The sequence below is a fragment of the Chenopodium album genome, chromosome 6 (genome assembly GCF_948465745.1).
Source record: "Chenopodium album chromosome 6, dcCheAlbu1.1, whole genome shotgun sequence".
Taxonomy (NCBI): domain Eukaryota; kingdom Viridiplantae; phylum Streptophyta; class Magnoliopsida; order Caryophyllales; family Amaranthaceae; genus Chenopodium; species Chenopodium album.
In genome coordinates this window covers 76,044,959-76,057,555 of record NC_137839.1, presented here as the reverse complement: position 1 = coordinate 76,057,555, position 12,597 = coordinate 76,044,959, and the positions used below count along the sequence as shown (strand labels likewise).

At 41.1% G+C, this 12,597-nt stretch overlaps 2 protein-coding genes across 2 annotated transcripts; one reads left to right on the top strand and one right to left on the bottom strand.

Moving 5' to 3' along the window:
* The first annotated feature begins 7,504 nt into the window (after positions 1 to 7,504).
* Positions 7,505 to 8,697, top strand: LOC145636362 (protein H2A.7-like). Its single transcript, XM_081687903.1, has 2 exons — positions 7,505 to 7,811; positions 8,246 to 8,697. Exons 1-2 carry the CDS (start codon positions 7,620 to 7,622, stop codon positions 8,450 to 8,452), a joined length of 399 nt encoding a protein of 132 aa, XP_081544029.1. The 5' UTR covers positions 7,505 to 7,619; the 3' UTR covers positions 8,453 to 8,697.
* Positions 8,698 to 9,273: 576 nt separating this feature from the next.
* On the bottom strand, positions 9,274 to 10,297 carry LOC145636361 (protein DESIGUAL 2-like). Its single transcript, XM_081687902.1, has 3 exons — positions 10,094 to 10,297; positions 9,796 to 10,001; positions 9,274 to 9,694 (listed from the first exon to the last, which is right to left on the bottom strand). Exons 1-3 carry the CDS (start codon positions 10,199 to 10,201, stop codon positions 9,460 to 9,462), a joined length of 549 nt encoding a protein of 182 aa, XP_081544028.1. The 5' UTR covers positions 10,202 to 10,297; the 3' UTR covers positions 9,274 to 9,459.
* Positions 10,298 to 12,597: the final 2,300 nt, after the last annotated feature.

Here is a 12,597-nt window from a genome sequence, read left to right as displayed (position 1 = left end):
GTTACTGATCTAACGACCATCCAAAGCCCAATCCCGTTTGCAAAATGGGGCATGGACATTCTAGGTCCTTACACGCCTGCTCCAGGCGGAAAGCGCTACATCTTGGTGGCTGTGGATTATTTCACCAAGTGGGTGGAGGCTGAGGCGGTTAAGAACATCAAGACCTCAGACGTAATTTCCTTCATCTGGAAGAACATTATCACCCGGTATGGGGTACCTATGTCTATGGTTTTTGATAATGGTCCTCAGTTTGAGACGCCTCAGCTCAAAACTTGGTTGGGAGATCAAGGGATCTCAAGCTATTTTGCATCAGTCGGCCGACCCCAAGCAAACGGCCAAGTTGAAGCCTTCAACAAACTAATCTCAAACGGTATTAAAAAGAAAATTGAAAGAGCCGATGGCTTATGGGCAGAAGAGTTAATACATGTCCTATGGGCCATCCGGACAACAGCAAAGGGGGCAACCGGTGAAACCCCATTTCTCATGGTTTACGGTGCTGAAGCCGTCTTGCCCATTGAACCGTACGAGCCGACTCCTAGAGTCATGCTATATGATGAAGAGGCAAACTGGGAAGCAATGCGCCTGACATTGGATTCACTCCCATAACGCAGGGGAAATGTCGCCTTGCGTCATGAGACTTACTATCTGAGAATGACTAGAGCCTACAACAAGAAAGTACACAAGCGTCCCTTGAAAGTTGACGGCTTAGTGTTACGGAAAATGGAGGCAACCGATAGGGCCAATAAGCTGGGAAAGCTGACTCCAAATTGGGAAGACCCCTACCGGATCTATGAAGAAGTAAGAGACGGCAGGCGCCTGCCTGTGGAATGTAGACAATTTGAAAAAGTACTACTTCTGAGAATGTAAGTTTTTTGTAAACAGTGAGTCAATTAATGAGAATTCAGACTTTGTTTGCAAAATTGTTTTGTTGTCCCGCCTGGGTAATACTCAGACGGACTCTCCATTTAACCAACTAAGTTTGATACTTAGTAAAGGTTATAATTGCTTGACCGCCTAGGTAATACTCAGATGGATCCTTTGTTCATTTAACTAGGTTTGATACTTAGTATGAATTGATAATTGTCTGTCCGTCTGGGTAATACCCAGACGGGCTTATTTGTTTAAAATAACTAAGTTTGACACTTAGTGTAAATTTAATGTTGTAACAATCCGATTAAAAACTAAGCACAAAAACGCTTAGTGGCTATACAACCGGTCTCAAACAAGACAAAAGGCTAAAAATGGTCGGATGGTTGCTTATTTTATAAAACCGTCTGTCCCAATCTGGACAAAGGCGACAGGCGACACCCCTCCGGGTGCAATCGTCGCAGAGAACAGACTATTTGTCGGTTCTACGTACCTATGCAGACGGCAAAAATTGAATGACCGAATTGGTCAACTCATAGCCGTCTGACCAGAATGATCTGTGAAGAACGATCAAGTTACCGAATACCGGATGCCCTGGGGCATCAGTCGGTCACTGGCTGAAGTTCTCACTTAGGTTATTTATTCCAAAGTTGCGCTTTCTATCCCAATTGGGGCAAAAGAATTGTGCAATGGCTATGCAATCTCTACCAAGACGGACAAACTCCGTCTGGTTAGTGACTGGAACGCCTGTTGGTGTACGGCTGTGCACTTGGTTTGGGGCAATCACTACAGTGATTGATTGACTTACAAACGTGTCATGCTCTTTGCAGCATCAGACGTTCCTAAGTCAATCAACCAACTCCATTTGAAACCAACCACACAGTCGTCCAGGGGCAAGGACAGCCAGGCTTTTGATAAGTTCGGCAAAACATCGCCGCCTGCTTTTGATAAGTTAGGCAAAAAATGCAAAAATTGAAACTCGCAAAATTGAAATTCAAACGCAAACGCAAAATGATCAAAACCGACTCAGTCGGTGCATTCCTTAAAAAGTCCACCCAACCAAACGGTTGTAGTGGATCAAATGTTAACCGGACCCCGTCCGAACGGTTGTAGTGGATCAAATGTTAACCGGATCCCGTCCGGAAGAAAAGAGAAATTGTTAATTAACCCGGCTCCTCAGCCGGTAAATATAAAGATACTCTGAACGCAGGCCGGAAAAGCAAGTTTTGGCATACTGCCGCAGAATTAAAGAAAAAATAAAAGAAAGCAAGTTTTGGCATACTGCCGCTGAAAAATCACTTCCGACCTACAGACGGTGCCTCCTGGTCCTCTTCCTCATCATCTGAGGGAATCTCTTGTGCTACACCTGGACCAGGTAGCTCAGGCGCGGGGGGCTCATTGTTGGCGTTAACCCAGGCGTCGAAGGACTCAGGCTTTGGCTCACCTTTTTCTCTCAAGTACACCACGTCTTCGGCGTACCTCTGAGCAAGTGCCCAGATGCCATAATCCTGGTCTGGATACAAGGCATCCCAGGCGATCTTCATGCGGGCGTCATTGTCCGCATCACCCTCAGCAACCAGGCGGTTTTTCTCCGCCTCCAGGGTTGCTGCAAAGTTCACCTGAGCCTGAGCAACATCCTTCTCTAACTTCTCGACCTTGGTCTTCAGGTTGGTGTTCTCTTCAGAAGCACCTTGCAATGTGCCAAAGTCCTCCTAGGCCTTTTTGAGCGCCTCCTCAGACTTATTGAGGCTCTCCTCCGCCTTTCTCTTGGCTTCCTCCGCCCCCTTCTGAGACGTCTCAGCGTCGCTCACCCATTGGTTGGCCGTTTTCAGATCCGCCTCCAACTGCTGGATTTTTTACGCCTGTGTCATTATCCGTTTTCACCCATTGCTTTAGTTTCAAGTTCATTTACGATAGTGGAGTATAAAGCAACATTATCAGCGTCTGTGGCGGACTTCTTGGCCCTTTTTACCTCCTCCCGTTTGCGGGAATAAGGACGCTTAAGCCCGTCTACCCGCAGCATCGCCTGCAAAAAAGCATGTCAAGTTAGTATTGCAGGCGGAGTAAAGCACTTGGAAAAGAATGAAAAAATTGTTAAATTTCTTAACTCAGCCAGAAGGGACAAGATTCGTTCCAGGTTGAACGTCTCTATCCCAGGGATAGCGTTCTTCTCCCTCTTGCTCACCGCCTCCAGCATGGCTTTAGCATGCTTCTGGACGTATGGCCAGCGGGGAGATTGATCTGCACCATAATCAATAGGTGATGAGTGCGAAATTAAGGCAGCACCTATCTGTTGCCGATCGTCTGAGGATGACGTCTGTTGGGAGTGGGATTTCACTCGCAAAGGACACCCCAGCTCAGGCGGGGATTCAAAAGGGTTCTTACCTTCAGAGCCGGCCAAGCGGGAGCCGCTTGCAGGCGTGGTGAACCCCTCGGTTGCTGATAAGGGGTTGACGAGGTCGAGGCACAAACTGCCGCCTATCCTCTCGTTTTGCCCCCCTATCCGCATCTGTTGGTTCCTGGCTGAGGCGCCAGGAGTTGAGGCGGAGGTGGATTTTTTGGTCTTATTAAGAATGGAGGTGGATTCCTCCCTAGCCCGTTTGAGATCTTTCTCAAACGTCTTTCCTACCTCTCCCCCCTGCGAAAATAACCAAGTTAAAGTTAGCATCCGGAGAAAATAATCTTTGAGACCAATCTAAGAAAGGGTCAAGCGGTTTTTTACCTTGGCCTTGACTGCGGCCGCCTGTTTTTCCGCAAGCTCCTTGCGGATGGTTGCAGAGGATCGCTTGGGTGTCTTCTCCGTCTGCAGCATGTTTAGAGCTTCTTCTGTAAAAAGAAAAAGATTGGTTAATGTCATCAATCAATTCTGATACGTTTGGTAAACATGTGACCTAGACCGCAGGCGGCTAAGAAACACTCGTCCCTGAACCAAGCGCTCTTGGGGATCCAGTTCTTGGGGACTTTTATTGTTTCCCCGGTTGACAAGGTCGCGTCTGTAAGGCCGAAAAAGTCCGCCTCAATGATTTTGTCAAAATCCTCATCCGGGATCCGGGGAAGAGCGCACTTCCGGCCCATCAGGTCGGGCTTCTTATTGTACTGACGGAATTCATAGTTCTCCCGCCTGCTGGGAGCTGACATCAGGTAGAACCTGTGCTTCCAGCCGTCGAACTTGGAGACCTTGTCCAAGGTCATCATGTATTGGGGATACGTGGTTAAAGTATACCATTCCCTCCAGCCGCCTAGGCTTCGGCTGAAGGTCATCATATATTGGGGATACGTGGTTAAAGTATACCACGCCCTCCAGCCGCCTAGGCTTCGGCTGAGATAATGCATCTTAGCAAAAGCCTCCCAGCCGGGATGGAGCCCCTGGAACTCGCAGGCGGCAACATACCCCAAGATGTTTGCCCAAGAATTGGGGGTAAGATGCCAGACTCCGAGCCATAGCCTCTCAAGATTGCCTTCACCGCTTGGTGAAGGGGAAAGCGAAGACCAGCCTTGAACGCCGCCTCATAACAGCCGAAGTAGTTGTTGGCGTTCTGCTGATCGTCTTCCCATGCGATGGTGTCGTCCTCAGGCGGCACTCTGATCTTGTACCCGACTCTTAACGGGTGCATCTCTGTAAAGTTCTTCAAGTTCTCCTCCATTTGAACCCTGTCCTTGGTGGAGACGTGAATTTTGAAGGGGTCATCCTTCTCACTCCACTTCTTCCTCTCCTCCTCCTCGTTATCCTCAAGCGGGGGCAAGTCGTCGCTGCTCTCAGAGGTGGAGGCGGAGTTGTCGCTCTCCGTCTCCTCCTCATTTTGTGGTAAAGGGGCTGAGACGGCTTCATCGTCGTCTTGGTCGCATTCCTCCAAAAAGGAGTCCGCGGGAGTCGAAGGGGCACGCGGAGGGGATCTCTCCAGAGCCGTCTGGTTTCTCTGACCAGACGCATCTCCCTCAGGCGTTTGGCCGCCTGAGCCCTCGCTTCGGTACTCCTGATCGACAACCGTTTGCATAGTCCGAGCCATTGTGTCCTGCACAGACACATAAATGGTCGGAATCCAAGCAAAAGGGTGGTCCCAACACCCCGAGGCGGCACTCCCAGTCCTAGATTCAGCCGTCCCCGGTGACCGGCTGGATTCTAACCTAGGCTGTGCTGTGTGTGTTGGTGATGCATCCATTTATTGCAAGAAATATATACAAGCGGTGAAACAAGAAAAAGAGCTGAGAGAGGCAGAGACGGTACCTTTAGATTTGATATCTAGACGGGTCCGGCTGGGTTGACGAAGAACGAGTTGTCTCGCTTGCGCTTGACTCAAACGGATGACTTCTGCTTTCTCAAAGTTGACTCTCTTGAAAAATTTTTGTAAACGTACAAAATGACGAGGGTAAACGGCTATATATAGAGGGTAAATGTGGGGACATTCCCGTAATTTACCTGGAAGGCGAACGGTTACTCTTTGGTGGTAAAATTACCAACAACCAGAGCATGACGCGTGTCACAGATGCCACGTGGCGTGCCACGTCACGTCTATGAGGGGCAAATGTTTAGGGTAATTTTACCCTGCCACGTGGTCCAATCAGAAGATGACACGTGTCAGCCCCAGGATGGCCCAAAGTGGACCTATCCTTGCTTGACACGTGTCACTCCAGAAACCTGGGGAAATGACGGCCTTCAGGCCCAAATCCCGAGAAAGCCGCAATGCGGCGCAGCCCACCAATGATTAGGGTTCACTGACCTAATCAGGGGCACGCATCCCGAGGACTCTATAAATAGGGAGATTTCCCTCTTTTGGAGGGCACGTTTTACCATTTATTGCAAACTGTCCCTTTGATAGAGACATCTAAGCTTGGAATCCGAGCAGATACCCACCTAAATTTCCGCACCTTTTTCTCTCCCTTCAAGTTACTAACTTGTTCGTCGGAGGCGGAGCACCACCCAACCGGTGTCTCCGTTTGTTTTGCAGGTACAGCTCACGCCGGATCAGTCTTCGTGCTGTAACTCTCCCGAGGGACAAAAACACCCAAAACAACTTTCATAAACTATTTATAGTAATCTTTTTTCTAGTTAAATCTAATCTAATTAATAAATTGTCTGTTCTAAAAAAAAAAATAAAAGAAATATTGTTGACTATGTGTCCTAATCCTTCAAAATAAGTTAATACAATAAGTAGTGCCCTTACCCTATCTTCTTCAAATAGACACTATATTCCACTTCATAAAAATCCTCCTAAACATTCTAACATAACAAACTTATTTGATGTTTGCTTGGTGCTTTATTTTCACGGTGGTCATAATAATGTTATTATTGATTGTTCTAATATTTTAAACATATGTATAAACTTTATACTTTGCTTGAAACTGAAGAATAATGAGAACAATTACCATTATTCAAACATTAAAAGAAATGATCTTCTCTTCGCCTTGGAACACCCAATCATTAATAAAAGCAATCGTTATCCATTATCATTTAATTTAATTGTACATAAAAAAATAAAAATAAAAAATCCAAAGTTGATCCAATAACTCATGCAAATCATTTAAGAAATGATAGCATATCATTATAACGAACTACTTATTAGGTCATGAAATTTTTCTCCATAATATAAGATAAAAATTCAGACAGGTTTAGCCTATTGTGAAAGCTATCTATAAGTAAAAGTGTTTTTGCATTGGTTGAGAATATAGATTCTTGTCATTAATTTCGCACAATCAATATAAAATCAAGTAGAATCAAAATGAAATAATGGTCCTTGTCCGTCCTTTTTTCTTTCAAGCTAACATCCTCATCCTTGCTCATCTTCAAAATCAACATGACCATCAACATCAATTAATTCTTTCATGTAGTTTATTTCGATGTTATTACAGAGTACTTCGAAACTGTCATTTGAAGCGCACTAGTTGGTTTAGCATTTCATTCTTTTTAGTGATTTATCTTCAATCATTTATTTTGAAGTTTATTCGTAAATAAGTTGAACACGCATGCAATGTCTAGTTGTAGTTATTTTTTTTATCTAATCATCAGATCATAAAGCTATGGGAAGAAGATCGATCTAAAATTTTGTTTTCAATGAACTTTACATCCCAATTCTAATGAAAATAGTTTTCAACGCATTTTATGTCATGTTCGGAACTAAAAATGAACGTTATCGTTATTCAAACATTAAAAGATCATCTGTGGGAGACTGTGGCATTAATATCAACAACCGTTATTCATTACTTCGTATCTTTTACTCTTACTTCAAGATTATTCTATACTACGAAGTACACTGTAGGGTAATTCAATAACTCAGTAGACAGATCATTAAATTGATATATTCTCCCACACATCCTTGTATATCCATCTAGCTTTCTCATACAATTTTTTTCCGTAAATTTCTTCTTATGAATTTTAGTTCAAGATGATCATTTTTTTTTTGGCGCACAACTGCACAATTAATTAAAAATCAAAACTATCCCGCTAATACCCTGACAAATTCCTACGTCAGATATCCAAAACAACAATCTGCCACATCATACCCCCAAAAGCAACACACACCGTAGATCTCCTCTTCAATCCAACGGTCCACCTCACCGATCCGTGCCATTCAATTTGATTGGCTAATAATCATTCCCACACCCTTTAAATACTCCTCTCCACACCTAGATTCTCTCTCATCATCTCCACTATCTCTCCTCTCTCTCATTCTCTCTCAACAACTGCCGTGCCCAAACTTTTCCCTTCACACTACACGCCAACAACCGCCGCCTCACTTTCTTTCTCATCGTCATCAATGGCCGGAAGAGGCAAGAACATCGGCGCCGGCGCCGCCGTCAAGAAAGGTGTCTCTCGCAGTAGCAAGGCTGGTCTTCAGTTTCCCGTCGGAAGAATCGCTCGTTTTCTTAAGGCTGGTAAGTATGCCGAGCGTGTTGGTGCTGGTGCTCCCGTCTACCTCGCCGCCGTCCTCGAATATCTCGCCGCCGAGGTATTTTCTCTCTCCTCTCTCTTTATAGTTTCATCATTTTTGTTGAAATTTTTGTTGATTTGTTCGAATCTATCCTCTTTGTGTTCTCATTCGTAAATCTTCTTTGATGATTATCTTATACTCGAGTTTTATTTTATTTTATTTTATTTTTGTTGAAATTTGTGTTAATAAAATATTTTATAACAAAAATAAAATATTTGGTATTTAATATTTTTGAAAACTATTTTAACCTAAAATTCGTTGAAAACTATTTAATATTTTTGTCGATTTTTCGATTAATTCGACATTTCGCTGTAAACCTAAAATTCGCCTTAATTTTTCATTTCAATCAAGCCTTAAAATTCTCGTATCAGATTTTAATTAAACCTAAGATTCTCTTTCCAAATTTATTGCGATTTTTGATAACCTAACTTTATTCGTTTCAATCAATGAAGGTGTTGGAGTTGGCTGGAAACGCAGCAAGAGACAACAAGAAGACCAGAATTGTGCCGCGTCACATTCAATTGGCCGTCAGGAATGACGAGGAGCTCAGCAGGTTGCTCGGCGATGTGACGATTGCTGCCGGTGGTGTTATGCCGAACATCCACAACCTCCTTCTCCCCAACAAGGGCCCCAAGAAGTCGGCTGCCGATGACGAGTAAATTCGACATCGAAAGGAATCCAATCAAAGTTTAATCGTAGAAATTTGTAGAGATGGATGAACATACAAGCAGATAGTTTTATTTTCTACACAGTTCTTTAGGATTTTATAATAGTTAGTTTGTCTAGTTTCTATGAGATAACTTTGGTTTTTAGATTAGGGGTAGAATTTTATGGTTACAAATATTTGGTATCTTTTATGGAAATTGAGTTATAAAGCTTGAATTTGAGCATTTCTGGTTGGAAATTTTGTGCCTATTTGTTGCTAATTGCGTTATAATTCGTTCGGATTATGCTATTTATGAAGAAATTCACCTAATGTTTTGTTAACGTCGTGAAACAAACGTCTCTTTCAGTGAATTTCGTATTGTGTAATTGTTGTGATTTTGTAATGCTGATTCTGTGACCGTTTTGAGTTGAGAAATTTGATGCTCAACTCCTTAAATGTGGGCAAATCGTTGTTCTAGAAGATTTGTATAATTGTCTATTCATTCGAATTTGTTAGTACTAGTTGAAATGTGACAAATTTTGGTAGGGATTTATCCGTTATAGACTTATAGTTGTAAAGTTCTTGGAATGCGATTTTGGTAGAGTATATAGGAGGATTAGGCGGTCAAATTTGCAAATTTGAATGATGAAATTTCTGAGTAAATTTTGTAGATGCAATTCGAATTTGTTACTACTAGTTGAAATGTGACAAATTTTGGTAGGGATTTATACGTTATTGTTGTAAAGTTCCTGGAATGCGATTTTGGTAGAGTATATTAGGAGGATTAGGCGGGCAAATTGACAAATTTGAATAATGAAACTTCTGAGTAAATTTTGTAGATGCAAAAAATAGTGATATAAGAATACAAGTATGATTTTCACAATAAAGAATAGACAAATTGTCAATTACATTTATATATGCAAATAAGAAGTCAAAAGAGGGGGAGGGTTAACAATCAATATTTTAGCTCATCAAACAGGGCAGAAAACAACATTGGAAAAAGAAGGAAAGAAGGTTTATTTAGGTAGGAAGAGGTCGGGGACCAGTAGCTCTGTGTTGTTGCCTGATCATGTGCTCTTCTGCTCTAGCAGCACTGGCGCCAACGTAGTAAGCAACAAGGAACAACCCATGAATGAAACATAGAATTCCTCCGATCACGAATAAATGCTTGTGTGAGAATCCGCAAGACTGTCGTGATCTTGAGTTTGATACCGTCCCAAGAACCAGTAGGGGGAAGGCGATCAGCAATACGATCCTGGTATGTTGCAATGGAAGATGTTAAGTTTTGCAATATAACACGAGTCGTTTAAAAAAAGTGACTAATACTATAGGAGTGAAGGTGTTTAGAGCACGTACCAAGAGACAATTAGGGAAATCACAGCTATTTGTTTGTTCGAAGAAGATCTGATGTACTCTTCCCTAGATGATATGCAAACACACCCACCGAGTACATTGGCAATAATATGAGCTACTGCTAGCAATACACAGGCTGCAAATCCGAGCTTGTATGCTTCATAGCTCGGTTCTCTGCACTCGAATATCCAAACTCTCATGAACCTCTCCTGCAATGTTCAATACAGATCAAATTGAATCAGTTATTCTCTTCTCTATTCTAGTGATTTCTCATGGAGTAAATGATGAGATGAAAGCATACCTTGTTTTGAGCAAATTGAGCTTCGATGCCTAATATCCCGGCCACAATATCCATGATCATGATAAAGAGACAGACCACAGGCCCCATTCTTTTAGATAAAAGCGGCATTTTATGATTTAGAGAAAAATCTCCGAAGGTTTATTTCTATCAAAAGCTTGATTGAGATTTAATAATATTGGAAGGCTTTAAGTGTTAATTGGTCTAACAACGTACTCGCATTTATAAGAGGGAGCTTACAAGGGGGAGTCCTTAAGAAGTAGGGAATATAGAATAAAGTTTTAAGGCATACTTGCTGATCATCCCAAATAAAATGTGATGACATGAAGAAAAGATTAGCTGTTGGAATTTACACAAAAGTAAAGGCTTGATAGTTAGCTATTGCAAGAGATTGAACTAAAAAGGTTCTTTTCTCCTCTTAAAATTGTTCTTTATTCCAAGTTTGGTGTGTCTTTCAATCTGTTGGTCTTAGATTCTTGGCATGGGAAGCAAGGAAAGAAGGGTATCACCAGCACACATTAGTACAAGGCGTCGCTAAAGCTCATTACAGTACATTCTCTTGCAAGCTCTACAAGATTATGGCATATATGGTAGTAGATTTGCTTGTCTTCTTTGTTTCTCAATCAAACTCGAAAGTAAAGATGGTTAACGTAGATATCACTTGAAAAAACTTCTCATTTCTCGTGGGATATAGTTTTTGGAGTAATAAGTATTGATCCATCTACTTTCAGTGTAAACAACTGCTCTTACATTAATAGTCTAATATGAGTAATTTTGTAAAAGATATCACGATCCACTTTAATATGCTTAAACCCTTTTTAAGACAACCCACTTATGACTTGACCCGTCTGTAGATCCGAATCTGACCCAACTTGCCTACTAACTAGTTCTAAAATTTCTAATTGAGAACCCATAACCTTGTTCTTTACAAATTAAAGCTTTGTGAACTTTTATCTTTTTAATTGGGCCTTTGTTCATCCAAATTGAATAAAAACAATGGGCTTAAAATCTAAAGTTATGAAAAAGAATATACTAGTACAAATCAATTAGTATTATGTGCACCATGGTGCATTTAGAACTAGGTGCACCATGGCCCAATCCACACCCAACACAAGAAGTCCAAAGACTCCAAACAAAAGAAGTCCACGAAGTTTTTATTTATTTATTTATTATTATTATTTTTTTTAATAATTCCTCATCTCTCCAATTGTCAAATCTATTTAACTTCAAAAAAAAATGTCATATATGTTTTTATTTCATTTTAAAAAATTTCTCTCTCCTCTCATAAATTAAAAACCTTCCTTAATGAATTCTTTTATATTTTCTCGTAAAAAAAAAAAGAATTCTTTTATATTTTCTCTCTCCTCTCACCATTTTTCCTCTCTAAAAACTGTAATCTACCATGACAAAAGAGAAAAAACACACGAAAACACCTTCATAAAAAGAAACAATACTTAACTTTTTTTTTATTTTCCTACATTTATGTTAAATAAATTTGCTAATATAATTCAACAAATTGTAAAATTGAAACTATATTCTACTATATAATTGTCTTTTTGACTTTTTTAAATTATTTTTTTTAATTTTTTTTTGGTTGAAAATCAAAATTATTTGCTCCTACTGAAGAGGATAAAGATGTGTAAGTAATTTATTATTTAAGTTCGCAATTTGTTTTTAAATTGTATAATTAGTCAAATGTTCAACATCAGAATACCAAAAAAAGAATAAATTCGATGATGTATCTAAGAAAAAACCAATTGTTAAAAACTTCTGAACCCAAATTACAAACCACTGAATTGAACACCCTACAAAAACCTCTGAACCCCCTACAAAACTTCTGAACCCCCTACAAAACTTTTGAACCCCAACCACAAACCACTGAAAATCCTTCAAAAAATTCTGAACCCCTACAAAAACCTCTGAACCCAAACAAAAAACTACATAACACACTACAAAACCTCTCACCCCCCCTCAAAAACTTCTGAACCACAACCACAAACCACTGAACACCCTACAAAAACCTCTAAACCCCCCTACAAAAACCTCTGAACCCCCTACAAAAACTTTTGAACCCCAACCATAAAACACTGAACACCCTTCAAAAACCTCTGAACCCCCTACAAAAACTTCTGAACCCCAATCATAAACCACTCAACACCTTTCAAAAACCTCTGAACCCCTACAAAACTTTTGAACCCCAACCACAAACCACTAAACACCCTACAAAAATCTCTGAACTCCCTACAAAATTTCTGAACACCAACCACAAACCAGTGAACACCCTTCAAAAACTTCTGAACCCTTACAAAACCTTTGAACTCTAATTATAAACCACTGAACTCCTTACAAAAACTTTTGAACCTCAATCACAAACCACTGAACACCCTTCAAAAACCTCTGAACCCCCAAAAACTTCTGAACCCCAACCACAAACCACTGAACATCGTACAAAAATATCTGAACCCCCTACAAAACTTCTGAACACCAACCACAAACCACTGAACACC

Bases quoted from the DNA above. Each gene is read 5' to 3' on its own strand.
- LOC145636362 (XM_081687903.1), top strand. From the start codon at position 7,620: ATGGCCGGAAGAGGCAAGAACATCGGCGCCGGCGCCGCCGTCAAGAAA. The intron at 7,812-8,245 runs GTATTTTCTCTC...CAATCAATGAAG, and splicing joins TCGAATATCTCGCCGCCGAG to GTGTTGGAGTTGGCTGGAAA.
- LOC145636361 (XM_081687902.1), bottom strand. From the start codon at position 10,201: ATGCCGCTTTTATCTAAAAGAATGGGGCCTGTGGTCTGTCTCTTTATC. The intron at 10,002-10,093 runs GTATGCTTTCAT...TGAACATTGCAG, and splicing joins CTCAATTTGCTCAAAACAAG to GAGAGGTTCATGAGAGTTTG. The intron at 9,695-9,795 runs GTACGTGCTCTA...GCAACATACCAG, and splicing joins ATTTCCCTAATTGTCTCTTG to GATCGTATTGCTGATCGCCT.